The sequence below is a fragment of the Cryptococcus neoformans genome, chromosome 14, assembly GCF_000149385.1.
Source record: "Cryptococcus neoformans var. neoformans B-3501A chromosome 14, whole genome shotgun sequence".
NCBI classification, from domain to species: domain Eukaryota; kingdom Fungi; phylum Basidiomycota; class Tremellomycetes; order Tremellales; family Cryptococcaceae; genus Cryptococcus; species Cryptococcus deneoformans.
In genome coordinates, this window is record NC_009190.1 from 271,922 (window position 1) to 293,016 (window position 21,095).

General features: G+C 47.2%; 7 protein-coding genes across 7 annotated transcripts; 3 read left to right on the forward strand and 4 right to left on the reverse strand.

Moving 5' to 3' along the window:
- Nucleotides 1–280: 280 nt before the first annotated feature.
- Nucleotides 281–1,984, forward strand: CNBN0840 (hypothetical protein; the record flags this gene model as incomplete). Its single annotated transcript, XM_766811.1, has 6 exons — nucleotides 281–678; nucleotides 745–772; nucleotides 825–943; nucleotides 998–1,192; nucleotides 1,243–1,326; nucleotides 1,384–1,984. 6 exons carry the CDS (start codon nucleotides 281–283, stop codon nucleotides 1,982–1,984), a joined length of 1,425 nt encoding a protein of 474 aa, XP_771904.1.
- Nucleotides 1,985–2,045: 61 nt separating this feature from the next.
- Nucleotides 2,046–3,429, reverse strand: CNBN0850 (hypothetical protein; the record flags this gene model as incomplete). The annotated part of the gene is made up of 6 exons (XM_766812.1): nucleotides 2,046–2,274; nucleotides 2,332–2,473; nucleotides 2,536–2,672; nucleotides 2,730–3,055; nucleotides 3,155–3,282; nucleotides 3,339–3,429. The coding sequence occupies 6 exons, from the start codon at nucleotides 3,427–3,429 to the stop codon at nucleotides 2,046–2,048; spliced, it is 1,053 nt and encodes a 350-aa protein (XP_771905.1).
- A 1,352-nt stretch (nucleotides 3,430–4,781) lies between these two features.
- CNBN0860 (hypothetical protein) lies at nucleotides 4,782–6,148 on the reverse strand (the record flags this gene model as incomplete). Its single annotated transcript, XM_766813.1, has 6 exons — nucleotides 4,782–5,045; nucleotides 5,092–5,186; nucleotides 5,240–5,411; nucleotides 5,468–5,588; nucleotides 5,640–5,836; nucleotides 5,918–6,148. The coding sequence occupies 6 exons, from the start codon at nucleotides 6,146–6,148 to the stop codon at nucleotides 4,782–4,784; spliced, it is 1,080 nt and encodes a 359-aa protein (XP_771906.1).
- A 784-nt stretch (nucleotides 6,149–6,932) lies between these two features.
- Nucleotides 6,933–8,006, reverse strand: CNBN0870 (hypothetical protein; the record flags this gene model as incomplete). The annotated part of the gene is made up of 4 exons (XM_766814.1): nucleotides 6,933–7,241; nucleotides 7,302–7,594; nucleotides 7,647–7,799; nucleotides 7,865–8,006. 4 exons carry the CDS (start codon nucleotides 8,004–8,006, stop codon nucleotides 6,933–6,935), a joined length of 897 nt encoding a protein of 298 aa, XP_771907.1.
- Nucleotides 8,007–8,503: 497 nt separating this feature from the next.
- Nucleotides 8,504–10,324, reverse strand: CNBN0880 (hypothetical protein; the record flags this gene model as incomplete). Its single annotated transcript, XM_766815.1, has 10 exons — nucleotides 8,504–8,521; nucleotides 8,584–8,652; nucleotides 8,717–8,807; nucleotides 8,873–9,029; nucleotides 9,076–9,220; nucleotides 9,278–9,662; nucleotides 9,726–9,873; nucleotides 9,917–9,999; nucleotides 10,069–10,141; nucleotides 10,210–10,324. The coding sequence occupies 10 exons, from the start codon at nucleotides 10,322–10,324 to the stop codon at nucleotides 8,504–8,506; spliced, it is 1,284 nt and encodes a 427-aa protein (XP_771908.1).
- Nucleotides 10,325–10,762: 438 nt separating this feature from the next.
- On the forward strand, nucleotides 10,763–19,005 carry CNBN0890 (hypothetical protein; the record flags this gene model as incomplete). The annotated part of the gene is made up of 26 exons (XM_766816.1): nucleotides 10,763–10,846; nucleotides 10,898–12,023; nucleotides 12,071–12,934; nucleotides 13,022–14,043; nucleotides 14,098–14,279; nucleotides 14,340–14,424; nucleotides 14,475–14,603; nucleotides 14,657–15,042; nucleotides 15,091–15,207; nucleotides 15,265–15,439; nucleotides 15,485–15,516; nucleotides 15,567–15,698; nucleotides 15,757–16,058; nucleotides 16,112–16,188; nucleotides 16,238–16,621; nucleotides 16,679–16,839; nucleotides 16,892–16,971; nucleotides 17,026–17,056; nucleotides 17,110–17,146; nucleotides 17,203–17,336; nucleotides 17,386–17,492; nucleotides 17,592–17,674; nucleotides 17,727–17,939; nucleotides 17,987–18,238; nucleotides 18,296–18,583; nucleotides 18,670–19,005. 26 exons carry the CDS (start codon nucleotides 10,763–10,765, stop codon nucleotides 19,003–19,005), a joined length of 6,819 nt encoding a protein of 2,272 aa, XP_771909.1.
- Nucleotides 19,006–19,372: 367 nt separating this feature from the next.
- CNBN0900 (hypothetical protein) lies at nucleotides 19,373–20,980 on the forward strand (the record flags this gene model as incomplete). Its single annotated transcript, XM_766817.1, has 4 exons — nucleotides 19,373–20,232; nucleotides 20,285–20,495; nucleotides 20,550–20,723; nucleotides 20,774–20,980. 4 exons carry the CDS (start codon nucleotides 19,373–19,375, stop codon nucleotides 20,978–20,980), a joined length of 1,452 nt encoding a protein of 483 aa, XP_771910.1.
- Nucleotides 20,981–21,095: the final 115 nt, after the last annotated feature.

Sequence of the window (21,095 nt, forward strand, 5' to 3'; positions counted from 1 at the left end):
AAATGGTCAGATGGCGTTTCTGGATGACAGAACCGGATTGTTTCGTCTATAATAATAGCCGGTTTAAAAGGCCGAAGCGGGGAAGGCCGCCTGCCAGCGGGCTGGTTATTTATTTATTTTATTATCTCACTTCCGCAGAAATTGATGACGACACCAGAGAAATCCTCCTTTTTGTTTTTCTGCCGAAACCAGGAGTAATTGTTCATACGTAGGCGGCGCAACGATTATCACTTCAATTTGCCATCTTTCGCAAACTCCAGGCTCATAAACACCTATCAACATGACCATCTCACTGCCGGACATATCCCACCGCCAGTCTCTTATCCTCACAGCCCTCGCCGCTGCCCTCGGCACAACATCTATCATCTTATCTTTCCAGGCACTTCGTCGTGAGGCCCGGACTGAGCGGCTTAAACGCCAAGTCGGACAGGACGTCGAAGAATGGGAGAGGAGTCATGAGGGCAGTGGAATGAGTAGCCCCGATGAGAAGATTGAGAGGATCGTGAGAAAAGAGAAGAACTGGGAGAAGGAGTTTGATGAGGGATTGATCAGGGAACAGCTTACCAGGAACTACAACTTCTTGGGAGAAGAGTCCATGGGGTTAGTTAGGAAATCATATGTCGTGGTTGTTGGATGTGGTGGAGTTGGAAGTTGGTGTGCTTTAATGCTGTTAAGAAGGTTAGTATTTTGTGTTTCAGTTATTATTTCGTGTTTAGTGTCAAAAATAGCTAACAATATATGTAGTGGTGTTGGCCGTATTCTCCTTATCGATGTACGTAAAGAATCTCCGAATTCTTGTGCAAAAAGCTTATCCATACAAATAGTTTGATCTCGCAACCCTTTCTTCTCTCAATAGACATGCTTGTGCCACCCTCGAGGATGTAGGCACCCCGAAAGTTATTGCCATGCAAAAATATCTTAAAAAGATTGCTCCCTGGGCTCGGTATGTTACATCCGAATCTCTACCATTCATGTCTCCGCTCTAACCACAAGGCAGGATTGAGGTAGAAATTGGATTGTGGCGGAAAGGCGAAGGGGAAAAATGGCTTGAGGGTGCCGACTGGGTCGTGGATGCAATCGACAACATCGACACCAAGGCTGACCTTCTCGCACACTGCCACGAGCAAGGAATCAAGGTATTTTCCAGTATGGGTTCGGGTGCTAAAAAGGACCCTACAAGAGTACAGATCGCGTGAGTCTTTGTCAGCCTATGGGATAAGCTGTGAGTCTGACGGCAAATAGGGACATCTCGTCGACGTACGAAGATCCTCTTGCTAGGAGCGTGAGGCGAAGGCTGAGAATGGCTGGCATCTCCTCCGGTATCCCGTAAGTACTACACACTTATATGTCATTTTTGCCACCTAAACTAAGTAATCCAAAAAGTGTGGTCTATTCCACTGAGACCCCCTCCGAAGTCAAGCTTCTTCCATTGGATGAAGAGGAATTCAAGCGAGGCGCGGTCAAGGAACTGCAAGCATTTGACGATTTCCGAGTGCGAATTATGCCTGTGCTTGGTCCCTTGCCAGCCATCTTTGGTTTGAACATTGCCACCTATATCCTTCTTGACCTCGCTGGCAAGCCCTTGACAGATTACATGGAGATCAAAAACCGAAAGAGGGTATACCAATCCCTCGAAAGGGGTCTGTCCGATCGAGAAACAAAGGTCAAGGGCGAAAAATTGCAGGGCAAGTTGCCAATTTCTCTTGAAGATATTGGATTTGTCTTTGAGGAGCTTTACCACGGTCGATCAAGTTTGCCGCCTTTCGAAGTGCTTCAGAAGGCAAATGTCATCAGATGGCAAAAGAACCAAGATTTATCCGCTGACAACCTTGTGGTGATGGGGAACAAGGACGCAGAGAAGCATACCAAAGAGTGCTTGATTGGGGACAGGGATGTGCGCGAAGTCTGGGGTGATGAGGTCGTAGAATTTATCAAGCGAAAATCCGATGAAGCGCGGAAGACTATTGCCTGGAGAAGAGCTTAGGAACTAATATGCACCTTGATGCATTGCTTATTATTATACCAAACGCCTGTAGACGGTATCATTATCGATATCTCCACTCGTTTCTCTCATCATAATCATAATCGTCTTCCTCGTCTTCGCTCCAGTCGCTATCGCCACCACCTCTGAAGCCCACCATATCCTCGTCAGCATCTTCATCTTCTGGATAATCATTTCGATAATAATCCTCATCGTTCGAGTCTTCGTCTGCTTCATCCTCTGGCTCAGATCCAGAAATGGAAGATGGAGGGGAAGTAGATTCGAAACCAAGGCTGTGTGATTCGTCAGCGAATGCTACCTCAGATTGGAGGAACGCAAAATAAACATACAGTTGGCCAATGGTTACACCATCACCAGCACCAATACCCAATGGTAATGAGCCAGAGCTATCCCTATAATATAAATCGTACACCCATTCATCATCCTTTGCCTTTTCTTCTTCCTCTCTTGCCTTTTCATCTTGCTGTTCCACTATATAAATATATATATCACATTAGCGTTCTCATGAAGGACTTGAAGCGAACAGCACGCACAACGAAGATATTCTTGTAGCATTGGCAGAAAAGCAGCCATGTCCTTATCTTCCTGAGTTGTCCCCTTCTGGCCCGGCGTCTCTACCGCTTGAGCGTCTACGAAGACGAAAGGAGATGCCCCTTCCCTACCTTCCGTCCTACATTGTTCGTATGTCAGTATTCTCACCTGGCAACATCTGAAATTAGAGACCCACTCGGCAGCAGTTAATATCCGCGGAGGCAGCATCGCCTTTGTCCGAGGGCTCATAGGTGGTATAACTCGATACTGCATCTGCACCTGCGTAGAGGACGACCGTCTGTTATTGGAAGTCGAAGGTGCGCCTTCTGATAAATTTGGCGGCGATGGCATATGTATTGGAGTTTGTTCGATAGCTGGGGGAGCTACAGGAAAATTGGCGGATGGCAGTCCCACGGGAAGTAATGGGGGCTCTTGAGGAGCAGTGGTTAGGGGTGTCACTTGTGGAACGGTAGACAGCGGTGAAGCTGACGGTTGAGATGACAGGAGACCTTGAATTCTTGACTAGTGATTGTCAGCTCATCCACTCTAATGTCCTACCACTCCGAGTTATCGGCCCGCATGCAGCAGACTATCAAGTCGAGGTTGGATCATATCCCTCACCTTCAAAACCTCCCCTTCTTCGCCTTGTCCCACCCAGTTACCTGGCACAGTGTCCGCCAGCCTGAAGACTCCTCTTGCTTTGCCTGCTATGTCCCGTCGTCTCTTCGTGCGTGCTTCATCTTGAATGACTAGATATGACCAATTTGAGCACCCATACGCATGCTGCACAGAGCCATGCACATACCCAGAGAAGACAAAGCTGGTTCTGTCGCTTTGCGCTTAATCCTCAAGACTGTGAGGCTGGGTGGAGTGGGTTTGTACGGGTCTACGTCCATTGTTAATGGTTGTTTTTCGATATGCTGCTTTTGAAATGGTGGTAGCTTTTCTCTTCAGTTATTATGCTTTGAATTATACCATAAAATCCAGAGTAGCCGTTGAAAAATGATTTTAGAGATGGAAAGTGAATTGACGAAATGAGCTGACATCAAAACAAATCTATTTCCGTTCCGCCTCACGCATATCCTATCATCTCGCCTTCCTTTCTTTTCCTCTATAAACGTCTTTTCCTCGATAAAGATTTTATGTTCGCCCTCGCAAAGCTATAACACTACTTAAGGGACACAATGAGATCAACAATTATTATCCCCCGCCTCAGAGCATTCCATCCTACTCTCCGTCTCTCAAGACACCCACAAAGATACACCTCCACATCCACTTCGCAACCGACACAACCGCTCTCCACTCCTGCCCCTGAACCTACTCCGGCTTCCATTTCTGAACTACCCACATTAGGGGTTCTGCCTACTATCAAACCTGCACATATCACTCGCCAACAATTAGAGAAACTCCACACCCTCTCGGCGTTAGCAGCTCCACCTGCTGGGTCGCAGGAAGAGAAGCAGCTCTTAGACGGGCTATCAGAGCTGGTAGGATTGATGGAACTGGTCAAAGAAGTAGAGCTACCGCACGAGGAGATTGGGGGATTACTAGCGGAAGGGGTTGGTTCAGTTTGGATAAGAGAGATTGATCTCCAAGATGAGAAAAAAGCGGAGAATGTCAACGCAAGGGAGAAATCTGGGCAAGAGCTCTTGGATTGGAGCCCAACACGGCTGGGAGATTACTATTCATCGGCATTGAAAAAGTGAGAAGAAAGAGAGATGATGCATTTACATCCTGCTGTCGCTATATATACTAAATATCTGCGAGGGACAAGACGTCTAATTGCTGAGCATTGGCCACATTGTTCTACAGGGGAGTCATGTCTTAAAGCAATGTCTCCGATCGTAAAGAACAATACTCTACTTGAGACTCGTGAAGTTGCTTATTCAAGACACCTAGGCCTGCGCGCGTTGAAAAAACTCGTCAAAAGATTGAGCAAGGAAAAAACAGTCCGCTTAACGCCTAGGTAATCGGCCTTTAGCATAGATGCAAAGCGTCGCATACAACTGTGTAGTACCACAAGCGGGAAAGTCCCATTTAGTGCATATGCACTAGAACCCATTAATATGAGTGCCATGTTATAATGTGGAAGGACTTGAGGTAACCTCAAATTATTCCTTCCTGACGGACAAGGTTCACAAGGAAGGAGATTCCCTTTTTATAAAGATAGTACGTGCACAGTCCCCCTTTCTGGCGGATAAAAGGGGCAAAAGCTGTCACGAAGGGTAAAAGTGCGGCACGAACCCCTTTAGATGCGGGGACGCTTCGCCTCTGGCTCGTCAGAGTCAGTGGCAGGTTCAGCAGCACCGAGAGAGGGGGTTGAGACGGCAGGGTTCACGGGGGTGATAGAAATGGGCTCAGCTTTGGCCTCTGCATCGGCGGTTGTGATGGAATTGCCGAGAACAGCACCGGCTTTGAGCATGAGAGGGAAAAGCCTATGCTCGACTCCGAGTGTGTAGGTGAATGATTTTTGGGCGAGAAGTGAGGGGCCGTCGGCAGGAGATAATTCGAGCTATTAATAGTCAGCTCAGGATTTTGTGAGATTGATTCAAACTCACTAGAGAGATGAGATCGTCGAGCAAATGAGCTTGACCAGCGACCTGACCAAAGAGATTGTCATGCCTGATATGCACAATGTGCACGTGGAAATGGTCTAAAAAGTCTTATCAGCACCTTCTCACATGACGACATACACACGCAGCTCACAATAAGTGGGATGGTAGTGCACGAACAGCCTCAAATTCCCAGCGTCCACACCAAACCTTTTACTAGCCTCGGCCCCAGCCTTCTCCCTAATGTTCTTCAAAAGGGAAATGTGCGATACCTTCAAGTCGCGGAGAGATTTAATGCTGCGGTCTTGAACGATACATGTAAGGTACTAACATAGGACTCAGTGAATCAGTACTTTGACATGCAGAACAGAAAAGCACATACAAGAGCGTTTTTCGTGGTCTCATCCCATTTCAAGTCAGGGAGAATTACGAAACCGTCATCACCTTCAGAACGATAGTAGACTCGTTCGGCTTCCTTTCGGCCTTCAAGTATTTCATAAACCCTATTGCAAATGTTAAATAATACTATTGACCATTTTGTACAGAGTACCCACCATCCAATCTTAGAGACAGGCATCTCCTCAATGTAAGGCTTTACGACTTGTTCATAAATCTCTGCAGTTTCCCTAACGACGTAACGCTCCTGAATGGAGTACTTTTTGATATGATCTGCTGTGGCAGGGCAGATGACCTTGACGACATAATCGGGGTTGGACGGATCTGGCTTGGTCCACGCATGGGCAGAGTAATACTATTGCCGTCGCGTATCGTCAGCATGCCGAATGATCATCTGTATTTGGTGATGGGGAAACAAGTTGGCAGGAATACCCACAGGAACGTTTTCAAGTAGAAGCTTGACATTTTCAAGTGTACTGATGGCCTCCTGGGCATATTTTCCTACCACTACAGTCTTCTGGACATGAACAATAGCTTGCTGTCCAGTGAGTGTACCGAGGATGAATGTCGAGCCGGTCATTGTAGACTCGGAGAGGATTCGCTCTGGCTCAAAGCCCGCAAGAAGGGCGGGTGTGATTTCGAGAGGAGCTGGAGTTCCAGAGGACATGTTCGGATGGGTACATGAAGAAGAAAGATGTATAGAGGATAAAAGGTAATTTAGAGCGAGATCCAATACACATGGACGGGATCAAAAGGCGTGACTGACTTCCTCCAGCCAATAACGCACACTGCAACAAGCGCACTTCGTTCGGTGTAACTGACATAACAATAAATGGACTTCTACCACTTCCTTCAAGCGCGAGCCATTTAAGTAGACTATATCTGGGAAGAAGGAGCTATTAATAACTGAGGGGGTATCCATCGTCCACCAAAAATCCATGTTAGGGAAAGGACCGGTGTACTACACTTTGCGGAGCATCGATAAGCGAGACGAGTGTAACCATGAATCGACTTGTAACTAAAGTGCTTTGAAACTCAAATGTCTATCGCTGAAGATCTCTTTCATGTTTCCTGATAGTCTGCGCCATTACTGACCTGGAATAAACACAGTTTTGGATATCTTGCCTTGTTCGAAGAGAGTATAGTACTGCAGCGGCGAAGGGGGTTATCTACAGTATAATTGCGTGGCTGGACACTCACCTCTTCAGCTTGACTGAAACCGACCTTATACTCAATAAAGCTCTTGAAGAGCTCTTGGTTGTTCATGAGCACTTCTAGAGCTGCCGGATAAAAGTGCCTAACAGAGCAACGTCCAAATTGAAGCCTCACGCTACGAGTAAGAACATGAGCATGGGCATGTTATGCACCCTTCTCTCACGTTTCACCTTTCCTCGTTCGGCAGCCGTAACTCTACATCCTGTCATCTGCCCACCCTCATTAAATGATAAAACTCACTTCTTGTCATACAACAAACCACCATCAATCTTGAGCTCCCCGGCATGCACCCCCACACTGCTGACGGCTCCGTAAGGCCTAACAATGCTCAAGGCAGTATCGAAGGCCCCTTGATTGCCCACAACCTCCAGAACGGCATCAGCACCACGACCTTCGGTGGCAGCCATGACGGCTGATTGCAGTTCGCCAGGAACAAGAGCGGTAGCTCCGTGCTTGATAGCCAACTCTCGGCGGGCAGGCGTAGGATCGACGGCAAAGACTTTGGAAAAGAGTGTTTGCGCAGAAGTTATGGCACAAAGGCCGACCTAAGTCGAGTATTTGGCTTGACTGAACACTCAATTGGAAATGCTAATGCAGAGACTCACAGGCCCACACCCAACCACAACGCAAATATCCTTCTTCTCTCCTTTTCCACCACGCTCCCCTCCCCGATCAAGAAGTCTCCAAGCGTTCCAAGCCGCACTGTATCCCGTGGGCAAGATATCTGCCATCAAAAGCATCAACTCTTCAGGCAGTTGTGGAGGCTTGAGTAAAAGACAAGATGCCGCAAGAGGGACACGAACATAGGTGGCCTGGCAACCCGGAAGGGAAGGAGTACCGAACAAGGCTGAGGAAGTGCATCGGGCGGTGTGGGAGGTTGAGCAGTAATAGCATTTCCCTGGCTCAAGGTTAGGACATGCATACATAGCTAGCCAAAGTATGCAACTCACCGCATGAGATGGTAAAAGGTACAGCTACAATATCCCCCACATTGAAGCTGTTCACTTCCTTGCCCTTTTGGACAATGGTTCCCACAACCTCATGTCCCATAGTATAGTCTTTCCCAGCATCTTCTTTAGCCCTGTAAAGGTGTAGATCGGAGCCTACATAGCAAATATTTGTCAAACCTAAAGTTCCACCCTCTGGTGGTCATAATAATAGAACGTACCACAAAGTCCAGCGAGATGAACCTTGATGATGACATCTCCTTCGGTCTGCAACTTGGGAGTCGGGACCTGTTCGACCGCAACTTTGTAGGGATGTTTGAACAAGATGGCATCCATGATTTCTGGCAACTGTGTGGCGGACATAGTGTATTCTTATTTACTAGGCTAGGGAGAGTATATCAAGATTTGCTCGAACTCATGCTGCAGTAGATAATAATAGGAGACGGCGATTGATAAATAGCGTCCTTCAGCGGGGGTGTCCACCCTGGCGGCAAAAAGATAATTAAATAATAAGGGTAACTAATAGGAAAGAGAACGAAGCCACATTCGTAAATCTTCGTTAAATTCCTCGTATCTCTTTCAGTTCTACATATTTCAGACGAAGGAAAGCAGCACCTTCTAAATTAGTCGCTTTTTTATATGCCCGATTTTATTGTTCCAAGAGTAAAAGAGCTCGCGACCTTCTTCTTGGGTCGTGACTTGTACTCTCTTTGCTTCAGGACTAAACCTTGTCGAAACTTCGTCAATGGCATACATGATGTGAATGACCACTAGATGTTATAAAAATGGTCTAGTGGATGTAGATAGCAAGCCCAATTTGCTTTTACTGGTAACCCTGTTCGTTCTAGTGCTTGTGGTGATTAAACCATCTGCGCGGCCTGACAACGATAAGAGAAATCAGCTATTGCTGTCTAGACGCAACATGTTCAGATGAACGAACCTTATCATTTAGGCCATTCACAACGTCGCTGATATGCTTCAGAGTGCCCAACGCCATTGAACAAATCCCCTATAAGAATGCGATGTCAACACACATTTCTGTCTTTGTTCGTGATATTAGGAAAACGACTAACCTCATTTGAATAATCATCATGAACTTCGAGAGTACCCATGCGTTCATTCAAAATACCACAGAACTTTTGGTCCAAAATCATTTGACTCAACCTGGATGAAAAATAGGTTAAATAATTGTCGGTCTTTGTAAAAAGAGAACGAAAACAATAACTCACTTGTCTTCAATGACTTGCAGGCTCTGCCCCACTTCTGAAGCTATCCATGACAGTTCGACTGCAGAATAGGGTTCAATGACTCTGATAAGATTCTGTTCTAAGAGCGTGTCATAAAGATAAGAGAGATGGGAACGAATGATTTCGTCTTTCTGCAATTCTGGAGGAGCCGTTAGCTGTTAAGTCTTCACACTACGCAGACCTACGGTCGGAATAATTTTGCAGAGCTGTCTTGAAAAGATCAAGACTGCGTTCCTCAAGAGCCGTCGCAATTGCTTTCATCGCGTCCACATCTTTGCCTATGTAGGGGGCGGCGCTTTTCAATGATAACAACGAGAAGACGTCGTTAGGCTGGGGGAATCCAGACTTCATCAGCATATGGGCGAGTTAGCCAAACATCCCACTCACGGATCCGATCATAATCTTGCACAACAGCATGTATTTCAAGGCGCTCAGTGCTCTATTGTCTCTCTCGGCGGATTGACAGAAACCTTCAAAGGCTTCAAAGAAGTAGGAGTACGCTGTTTTGTAATCCTTGTCCTCCGCCATGATAACTCCAGATTGCAGGTCAAGTTGAGCCTGAAGCGTAGGCGGACAGTATACACTGTTGGCAGTTGTGCGAGCTGAGGTTAGTGCCGTCTTCGCCAGCGCGTGATTGTGCATGTGATGGGCAGCACGCGACTCCAATAAATACACCTCGGTCAGGATAATCTTATCATCGAATTTTTTGAGTTCTTTGAGAAGAGTTTGGGTGATAGTCAAGGCCTCTTGGTATTTCTCGGCATCCAACAAGCTGATTGGTATTGTAGTCAGCTAAGAAGATCTAACATAGTCTTCTCAAACAAAGAGGCCTCACACGTTAATGAGTTTTATCTCCAGGCTTTGGCGCAAGAAAACCCTCTTTTCTGTGCGGGCCCAGTCTATATTCTCTTGAATGACCTTCATCTGCATATCCTTTGAATCTTGAGGGAAAAGGTCCAGGAGTGTGCGCACTTTGGAATTGACTGATTAATGTCGTAACTTAAAAGGCTGGGGAAGCAAGCTCACCTAGCTTAGTCGTTTTGGCTTTTGCGATATGTGACATGAAAGTTCTAGAGTCCGTTATCAACTGAGACAACTTGTCGAGCATGCTACCAAAATTGTCGTCACAGACAAGTGTCAGAAAGGTTCTATAGATCATTGTACGGATAGATAAATACCTTGAATCTCTGTAGAGAGTGCCCAACTTGATGAGAGCGACCTCTTTGTCTCTCAAAAGGTCTTCGTTTCCAGCTAATGAAGAAGAAGGCTTCTATCAGGACCCCTGGAGGCTAAAGCGCATCAATAGAGGAGGAACTCACGTTGACTGTCATCTTGCAATATTTCCTTATAGAGTCGCTCTGCAGTGGTCGGATCTTTGTCAAAGACACTCGCCGCTTGGTCGAGTTTCTCAGAGGTGGGTGTGTCGACGGACATGACAAGATGATCTAATGTAAGAGAATGTGTTCGATTGCTAAAGCCTCAGAATGTCGTGGCGAAGGATACGATGGGTATAGTAACTGGATGAAAGCAAGACGGAATTGACGAGGACGAAGCAGCAGCAGTATGAATCACCATTTGCACCAACGACGCGCGAGCTCTGCACTTGAATTGATTACATAAGATGATCATACGGGAAGACCATTCATCACTATTCGGCTGCCTCCACCTAGCCGACTGCCCGGAGATAATCGACTCTCCGTGACTTCGGCTTGACGCGTTTCAACATTCGGTGCTGTGAACGCGAATAATGTCACAGCTCCGTCTCAGCCCACGAAACGAACATAATAGCCTTTTATCTTTCTGATTTTGTGTCTTCTTCCTCATCGAAACTTTGAGAGCCCCCAGGATACTCGGAATACTGAAAAAGGACAGATGCTCAGTGTACCAGAAGGCAATACGAACGACGATGCTCGAAAAGCTCTCGGTATCCGACCAGGCGGTCAACCTCCACCACGAGTGAGTTCAAAGAAGCTCTTGGTCCAAGTATGAGCTGACAATTTTGAAAAGTTGAAACTGGACTACACCAATTTTGATGAAATACCACCTTCCCCAACATTAGGTTACCCCCCTTCGCCGAGATCGCCAACGTCTTCAAGACTTTCATCATCTCCAATCCCTCCTAATAGCTCTACATCCCCTGAACCTTCGAAAACCTTTCGCCGAGCTACGCGAGCGGGCCCGCATGTTCTGTCAGCAAAGAAAATCCAGAAGATCAGTAGCAGTCGAGGCTTATACGAAAGTAAGAAGCTTCTGCTGTATCTTCTGGATACCTTTGAGCAAAGAGAGACGGCCCCGGATATCCTCGAGCGCGCAGCTATCTCTGCGCGAGAAATTTCTGGGCGTTCAAAAGGCAAGGGCAAAGGTAAAGTCTTGAGGCTTGGTCACGCTATAACTGCTGCCGCAGGTTCTTCCAACAGCACAGACTATAGTCGCATACATCGTGCGATGGCTCCAGCTGCCGGAGTAGGAAGTGAAGATTATGAGGATCATATCGTATTCGATGAGGGACATTGGGATACGGAAGCTGCCTACAATCTGGTAGAACAAACCCGAGGTCTACTTGTTCTAGCAGAAAAGCAACAGCTGGATCTGTTTGCCGATACAGAAGACAATGATGTGCCCGTACTGGATGCAACGCCAGTCAAGAGCAAGGGGCGTGCTGGTCGCTTCTCTTCTGTTTCTCCAACGACAGCTTTCTCCAAAGGTAATAGTCAAGCAGCAACCTCAAGCCCTGATACATCTTTTGCCTCAACTTTATACCCTAACCGCGCATCGACGTCGACAATTCCAAGTATTCCAGGACCTTATCTCCTCGAAAGAACTCTGGACGTTCTTCAATCACTTCTATCTGTCGACTGTCTCCATCGAACCCACGCCTTTCGCCCATTGTGTCCACCTAACGCACTTCAAGCTGCTTGTCTAGATATTGCCGCTTATCTATATCAGAAGGGAGAGATAGGAACAAAGGTACGGGTGGTAGGGATGGTCATTGACGGGTTTTATGGAATGGGAGAAGGTATGGGAGAAAGGGTATGCGAATGGCTAGAGGGTAGAATGGGTGACTTGCTGGGTAGGTTAGCTCGAGAAAGAGGAGATTTCAAGAAATCAAAAAACGACGATGTGGAATGGATAGGTGTGTCCGCAATTTTGTGGAAGATGAACTGACTTTCTGCCATCCAGATCCATTCTCGAAGCCAGTCTCTAAGGCACCTCGCAATGCTGCATTACCTACGTTCGCTATTTCGTCAGAATCAAGCGACTCTGTACCCCGAAAGGCCTCAGAAACCCTAGGATGGATGCGCTTTTCTCCCACAAGTCCTTCGTCCCCCTTGTTTCATCACGACATCCTGGGTCTCTTATCCATACAGTCGCTTCGCGATGCTTCATCCACAGCCGTGGAGATTGCAGCACTTGTGCCTCGCATTTTGATGGCCATAACATCAACTATCGATCTGACTCAATCGAAATTAACAACTATCTATCGTGTTCACCGACTCCTATTGTTGATTCTCAACGCAAAACCTGATTCCTCTCTAGACCTCCTCACAATTATTGCCCATGCACCACCTCTCTGCCGACGCACCGCTGCTGCAATTCTAGCAACTTTTTACCCCAACGCAGCTGGGCACAATACTGTCGCACGACGATTACCATCTACTTCTTACGTTGCCCAACGCATGAAATGGGAGACCGGCCAATTCAGCGTTCTAGGAGAGGACGAGACTGAGGAACACCACTTCGTTCCTTGGAGGGTCAGTTCACATGATGATCCTACCGCTGAGGTTGTGCGATGTGAGGTTTGCGAGTCAGAGATCCATGGCTTCGGAATCAAATGCACGATGTGCAAAGAACAGCGCCATCTGCGTTGCTATGATGGCTCTGGTAAGACTCGAAAGGGAGTCTACCAGTACGACGTCGTCACCCTTTCACCTACCTCAACATCATCGCAGCTGTCGCACGCCAAATTCTGTCCATCCCTTCCTAGACTTGAAGAAGTTTCATTAAACCCGCCTCATGGGTCCAAATGTACGCATCGAAAAGCAGGTCAGCATGTACTGGATCTCGTCCATCTTTTCACTCTGACATTGTGTGACGAATGTCATCTTCCCCTCTGGGGTGTTTCGAAGCAAGGATATACTTGCCAGAATGGATGTCAGAAGTTTTTCCATTCTCACTGCGTGGATAAGATGGAAGAAACTGGAGTCGGTGAATGTCGTTATGGCAGGGAGCTAGTCGTCGATGAGATCTCAGAAGCAGGAAACAATCCGTTCGTCATTACCCGTGACAGATTGCAAAGCAGTTTCCATCAACATTACAATGGTTTCCTTCCCTCAGAAGACGAGTTGAAAGGAAAAACTTTCGACGAAATTGGGGTTATATTCGGTACAATCTGGATTCAGTACCAACTCATCAAGAATGGTCTTTCTTCTGGTTCACTGCGCGTCTCTAGCGAAGATAAGAAAGTGACATCTGACCCCTTAGGCCTCAAAACTATCTTGAAGACATACGAGGAACTCCTTCAATCTCACGAGCAACCTGTCTCTACAGCTGTGGCTGACTTTACCCATGCTGCCACGTTAGAAAAGCCCTTGGGGACAGGGTACCTCTTCTCCGAGAAATTCCTTGGTTATTGTACCGCCCTCATTCGTGCTCCAACTAAAAGCTCAGGCATACCTTCTCGAGAGGGGGAACACCTCGGAGATGGCTTTTTGACCCCACAGGGGTTGTCTCTCTCTCCAGAAGTAGAAGGAGACAAAGTAGACAAGTGCTATGAGACTTTGCCCTTAAGCATCATCTTACAATCTCTAGCGACAGATTTGTCCCTTTCCGACAAAGTTGTTGCCACAGCGTTCCTCAATCACTTATCATTGGTCGGTTTCATCTCTGTATTTGATACTGCATTCCTCACGTCACAATGTCTGGCCGAACGACGGGAAATAAAAGTGTCCTTCATCTTGCCTCTTCTCATAGACTCCTCTCCCAACACAGAACTGTTGGTTCTTGCGATCGAAGCTTTGCTTGATGATCTTGATTTGACAATGAATGAGCAAGGTCTGAGATTGTTGGCGACCAGAGCATGGCCAAGTTTGCTTTGCGCGCCATATGCTCTAGAGAGACTGGGGAAAGCGTGTGTCTCTTGGGTCATATCCGAGGTGCGAAACCCGTGAACTCGACTGCCAAAAATTCAAAGCTGACGAGACACACAGGAGGACTCCTTACGAGATATTATTAAGAAGTATGCGTCAAAGAATCGTCGTATACCAGGTGTGCGACCTGCTGCTGGAGCTCAGAAAGGCTCAGTGGATATGTATAAGCAGGACAGACAAAGGTTGAGAAGGATGTTCGTAAAGCCCTGGTTGAAGGCGCTGCATGACCAAGATTCAGCATTGTAAGGCTTTTGTTTGCTATCGTAAACAGAAATGAAAGCAGCTGATATTCTCGATCGAAGATATGCGCATATCGTGTACGAGCAATGCAAGCTGGTGGCCGCAAATGTTGCTATGGAAGATATGAGTGGGGCAAGTGAAGAACAAGTGAGACTTACCCTACTGATGCTAATGAATCAGACGCTAAAGCCAGATAGGTGGCATCTAGAATGGCAGGAGTAGCAGCCAATAAGATGACAAGTATGGGAGAGGCTGGTATGCTATTTTCCATTGTTATGGAGCTGTTGACGGCTTGGTTGGAGGACTTGGGACCTCTGGCTGATCATGTGGGTGATAGTTGCCAACGGTTTATAAGAGAGAGCTTATGAGTGAAATGCAGGACGTCGCTTATCGCGCCTTGCCACGTCTTCTTGATCATCAACCTGCTGACTCTTCTGATATCTTCGCTATTTCCTTGTCCACGGCCCAGGCCAACCCTGCAGATCTTGCTCGAGTCTGTCGATGGATGCGAGTGCTGTCTTACTCTGGGGTGGAAATCCCTTGGGAACTTTTACTGCCCTTAGTAGACTTGCAAGCTAGATCTCCTGCCTTTACCTGTGATGACAGTGCCTATGGTGCGTCAGCCGAAGCCAAATTGGATCTAGTTATCGCAATCAATTCTAATCGGGCGGTGATTGAGCCGCAAACATTTGCAAGCACCTGTTCTCAGTTGGCTATCGGTGTTTTCAGTGATGTGGGAAAAGACGGAAAGATGGAACCATTGGAGTAAGTTTCTTCATGGCGAATCTTAAGCATCTTGCTGACAGTTAATAGATTGGAACTGCTGAAGCGTACTATGCTCCTTATTTTGCAGGCTTACGGAGTCCCAGTTGACGAAATCGCCGAAACCACCTTGGATGTAGGGATGTCCAGTACCGGACAACCTCCCATGTAGGTTGACTGTACGACTGTGTGAAGCGTACTGACATCCGTACTTTGCACGGATAGCACCGTCAAAAAGCACCAAAACCCCATCCCTAACGTACGATTTCCTTTGAACGCTGATATGGTTGTCGGCGCGGCTACACTATTGGAGCGTAGCTCTTGTCCTACCGAGATGGTGCTTGATTTCTTGTGGTTGCTGTCCGCAAAGGCAAGCATGGTTGATGATCCAGTCGGCTTCGTAAGTAGGACTCTATAGTTAATGCCGATCACTCATGCTTTGTAGCTGCACCATACGTGTCCAAAGATATATGGAATGTGAGTCAGCATAGAGTTCCATCTCCATATCGAAGCTGACTTGACAACAGGATCTGGCCCCTGATAGGCCTCCCCATAGATAGATGTTCACGGGCCAGGGTTTTATTGAAGCTGCTCAGTGTTAATTCGGCCCCTTTGGAAAGGATTATCCATACTCAGTTGGAGTTCTCGCCAGAGGCCAGGTGAGCTCTTGCATCGACTGAATTCCCATGGCATGACCGCTAATTGGTTATCACTCAGGACCCAAGCGCGTGAACGTCTTCTGACCTTTATCCTTGAGCTCGCAGATACTTCTGTTAACTATGAGTTATCTAATTGGCGAGCTGCCACGGTGGGCTTAATTTTGTTATTCTTTGACGTTTTGTTGGACCCCAAAGATGTTATACCGGACAACATTATTATCCTCAAGACATTACAGCCCACGCAGCTAAACGCCATGTCTATGTGCTTTGAAGAGCATCTGGTAAAAGGTAGCGATGAGAGAAGACTTGTCTTGCTAACTAAATTGAGTCGGCTGAGAATGAGCATACCTCAATGGGCTAGTGAGTCGAGGGTGATGTAAGATCTGTTGCGCTGCGAACTGACGAGTTATTAGTTATCTCGTGGACGACCGTCGATGAGCTTTTAGCTGAGGAAGTTGCCAGTTTAACTCAATTCAAACGCGCTCGTCAAGTAAATTGGACTATTTTTTAGAGATACGATTGGCTAACACAGGTGACAGTCTCAAACAGACTCCGGTCTGGTCGATTCCCAGAATGTCGCCTACTCGCTCATTTCTTTGGGCCTCGAAATGCTCGCGGCTGGTGTCTCCATAACATGGATTACCGCTCAGCGCTTCCAGCAACGAGTGGCGGCGGCCTGTGCCCTTCCTTGGTTCAACCCACCTGTCTTTACGGCAGTTGTTCTGCCTGGATTACGGTCGGTGCTGGATAGCCCCATCAGAATTATGATCGCGGGTGAAACTTTCGAAAGCAAGGTGAAGAAAACGGTCCTGGTTGGCAGCTTGTTTGTACCCGTTGTCATCGACTTCGCCCAAGAGTTAAAAAAGTACGACGCCGCTGTACAAAGAATCTTGCTGGATATCTTGATGGTCACGTTCTTCAAGGTCAGCCAAGCGTTCGTTGACTGGTCGTCGAAAGTATAGTGCTGAGGGTAAATCTAGCAAGACGTCACCAGGGTCGAACTCTCCACGTACAGCGCTGTACAGAAGATAGCAGACTTTGTTTTGACAGACGAATGTTCAGAAAATAGGTTGCTTGCCTTGCAGGTTTTACAAATTGCTGTGGCTAAGGTGGAAAGAGATAAGATTATACGTGCAGTGCCGTACGTCCAATTTTCAACTCTCCTTGGAAGTAATACTGATTCCACGTTACAGCCCAGCCTTCAATACAGTGGCAAAGGCTCTGGTCAAAGAGCTGGAAGCGGAGTATGGGGATCCGGCGGTGGTTGAGCAAAGTGAGTTCTTGGATATTGAACTCCAAACCACCCAGAGTAATTGATTTGGGACAGGTCAACTGTTCTTGTGGAATATCGTGAAGAGGTGAGTTTATTTGTACGATATTGCTTCACCACTAACCGTTTGTCTTCTTTCAGCTTTGGACGTTCGGGACTCTACCTTCAGCTATTCAGAGTAAGTCACGAGAAGAAGAGAATGTCAGACGCGTAACTAACTTACCTCATTTGCAGAACGAGTCAGAATCCTACGACCCATCATCCCCTGACGTGACTTCGCTTGCTAAGGCCTTGCAAATTTTGCACAGTGAACAAGAGAGGGAAGCATTGCCTCAAGCAAGCCTGTTTGACAATGTTTTCCATGACCTGTGTGTTCTCTTGGGCCTCGGTTTAAATTTAGTCACTGACTATAGTTAGATTGGATGTGACCAAGCGACCAAGACGACAGGTGGTACATATCATTGAGGCATTTGCTCGTTTTGCCACAGCCTTTGAAGGGCATTTGACCGAGGAAGCTGCACAAGGTGGGATTTGAATTGCATGGCAGGTTCGTTCCAAAATTGACGACTGATCCCAATCAGATTTTGGCACGTTTATAAACCGCCTGAGCAAACTGATTGCAGAATGGAGTTTCGATTTCGATCCCAATCCTATATTACAGAGCTGCGCCAAAATATTGGATCTCGCGCCCTCAGCATCTTTAGTTGTACGGACTTCTCATTTGGAGTCAGAAATCTTCTTTACTGACCCCCGTTAAGCCTCTGTTGAGTCAAGTGTCAACCATACTGAACCATTGTATGGGTCATTTTGCGGTGAAACGAGCCACAGCGATTCGATTGTTGGAATCTGGAGAAACAGCCTCCAGAAAAGCTCAGACTGAAAATCAGATACGAATAGTCCTATTTGAAATGGCTGGAGCTGCTATTAATGGATTAGCCGTAACCCCTGAAGGTCTCTACACCCTTCTCAAAGTAAGTTTCTTTGGGCGTACGGAGATAGAAGCTGATGGCCCATCAAGTACCTCACTTCCGACGCCTTCTCTCGACCTACTCCTGATTCACAAGTATCACCTGAGCAGATTCGTGTGCTATCAGACGCTTCCGCTGGCTGTGTCCACATACTGCGCAACGGTCATCCGACACTCGAGTCTAAGTTGATGAGTGCAGAAGTGCTGCTTGGAGTGTTAAATGAAGCAGGGACCGTTCTCTGTCAAGCTGAGATGGTTGTACCAGGTGCCATCAGCCGAAACTTAACGCAGTTGACTTTAGATGTAAGTGTCGGGGAGCAAACCAGTCATTTGCAGATATTAATCACCTCTGTCCTTTAGGCGGCTTCCTCCCAAGTTTATTTTTTCATTTATCTATTACTATCTTCCCTTGACCTCAGGATGGGCCGTGCCCGTTCACGTCTTCTTTCCCTTTATCCCCTTCTCTCCCGAGCAACTTCCTTATGTCTTCGGGCGGCATCTGACTACATGTCACTGCAAGATGTCGAAAGCCATGGGACATCCCTCATTTCCTTGGCATTTATGGTCATGAGACTGGCGTTACTGGCTGTTCGTGACGGACCGGTATCGAATGAGGACGGAGAGAAAGAAGCGGGAGGCGAAGATGCGGTAAATATATTGTGGATCAGGATATGGCCGGAGTGGATCAGGCTGTTTAGACTGTCATTTGAATCCAGTTGTATCAACGGCGTAAGTTTAGTGTTCATTTCGATACGAAAAAGCTAACCCGTGGTCAGGCTTTGAGGACTGTGACGCACTCTGTTTTCCTAGACCTCCTGATCTTCCTCGGCGTCATTCAGTCACCTATTCTCATACGCCACACCGAATCACTCTCCGTGAATCTTGCCATGCTTGTTCAGTACCAAGAAACATCAGGCGTAACTTCCGCCGGCAAGTTGCAGAAAGCAACGCAGATTATGGAGAAGGTGGGGACGCTTAGTGTAGTGGGGGTGGCAGACAGGGTGGGAATTGTGGAGAGTTTGAAGGCGGACTTGCTGGCGACGGAGAGAATGAAAGTTCTGAACAGGTAGATCAATCATTTGTATAGCATTTATAGTGCACTAGAGTACTATTTGTACAGTTGTAATTCATTTGATTCATTTTATTATTTATTCAAGTTGCTTCTTTCATTCGTTCGCTCCTTTTGGCCTTATTACGTACCCTTCATGCAACAAACATTGTGACGCAATGACATGAGTTCGGAGTTTGCTGTCTCTCCGCTCAGGCACCCCTTGTACCAAGTTTTGGAAGGATGCAATCGTTCAAAGGGTGTTTTCGCTTCCTTCACATGGCAGTTTTTTCAATAACTAATATTGGTACAAGGTGTACTGACAAAGCAGTAGCTAAATACATATAATATATATAGTGTCCCTGCCGACATCAAGAACAGGATCAACTATGCCGACTCCCAGAGTAACTCGCTCTCGCTCCTCTACTCCCCTTTCCGTCCGCACCGGTACCCGGTCAACGCCCCAACCAGGTTCCGCCGCCCATCCTGGATCTCATCACAAAACTTCCGATGAGCTTGCTCTAGAAGAAGCCGCTTCCCTCTTGCACACACCTACGACGCGGCTCAGAAGTCTGGGCAGTGCAGACACAGATGGATTGGATGGTGGTAGTGCTAGAGCGCTCAGACATAAACGGTTAAATCAAGTCAGGGAAGAGGTTGTGGTTGTCAGAGAGAGAAGCAAAAGTCCTCAGAAAGATGAGAAGAGAGTAGAGCAGAACCAAGAACCAGAGGGAGAAGAAACGGAAGAAGAGGAGGGGCAGGAAGTGGAGAATTCACGGCAGACACCCGCGGACGGCGATACCGACGATGAGGATGACGAGGCCTCTCGGGAACTGATGGGTGTGTCAACCTTTTCTGACGCTGGCAGTACACAACTGGTTGAAAAAGACCAGACTGGGGAAGATGGTGCACCTCTTTCGGCACTCTTATCGACAGGGCAGATTTTCTCTCAGCCTAGAGAGAATGAAGGGTTTGGAGAGTCCGCGTCTGAATCTGGTTCCGAGACACAGTCTGCAAATTCTTCCGACTCTTCCGACTCATCATCTGAGTCTGGATCAGACTCTGAGTCGGATTCCGAAGACGACTCATCAGATAGCGACAGCGATGAGGACGATGAGAAGGAACGACTTCTTCAAGCTGCTCGGGACGCCGCCAAGGCCAAGACAGCGTCAAATATGAATGAGAAAGAGAAGGCAGGTGAAGTGGATGACGAGATGGTGTTGCAATTCGACAAGCAGGAGAAGGAGGCGTAAGTCAACTAGTCTCTTTGTTTTGGCAGGAAATTGACATCCATGATTCAGTCCCATTCCCGATCTTGCTATTCCCAATCTTCCCAGAACCTATCTCTCATTCCCCAAAGAAGGCCGCGCTCGAACCTCCACATCTGTACCCTCGACCTCTGCCGATCCCTCTCGTCTCCCTTCCAGATCTTCTTCGTCTGAAAAGACTCCTGTTCCTGAGCTCGACGACCGACCCTACGAACGACCTTTGAGTAAGAGAGAGAAGGCGCTTGTAAGCTCACAATTTGATTGACTTTGTAATGACGTATTCTAATTTTTCTTTCAGCAACCTCGCAAAGCCACCACTTCTGAGCTCTGGGCATCCATCCCTACTCCTAGGGCTGACATCTTGCCTCAGATGAGAAAGGATTACCGAGCGCTTGCTTTGGCCAACTCGTTGGATCCCAAGAGGTTCATGAAGGGGGGTAGTAAGAGCGAGAAGGTTCCCGAGTCCTTTGCTGTGGGTTACGTTTCAATGAAAAATCAGGAATTTGGGCTAATACCTGCTAGATCGGCACCATGGTCGAGACTTCTCGTCAAATACGAGACACTACTCTTACAAAAGACAACAAATACCGTCCCGGACAAGTCGTCCAAAACATCATCAGGGATCAGGATATGGAAGGTTATGCAAAGAGGAAGTATGGCGATTTGCAGTGGTCCAGAATGGAGAACGGACGAGGGAAGGGATGGAAGAAGAGGGCCAAATGGCAATAATGAGTGTATGGGAGCGGTGTATGTACTTGTAGTAAGTGTTGAAGATGTGTATGTGGGAAGAGCTGACCACTGAGGGCAGGTGTACGTAGCATTTGCATCGCATGGTTCATAGCTC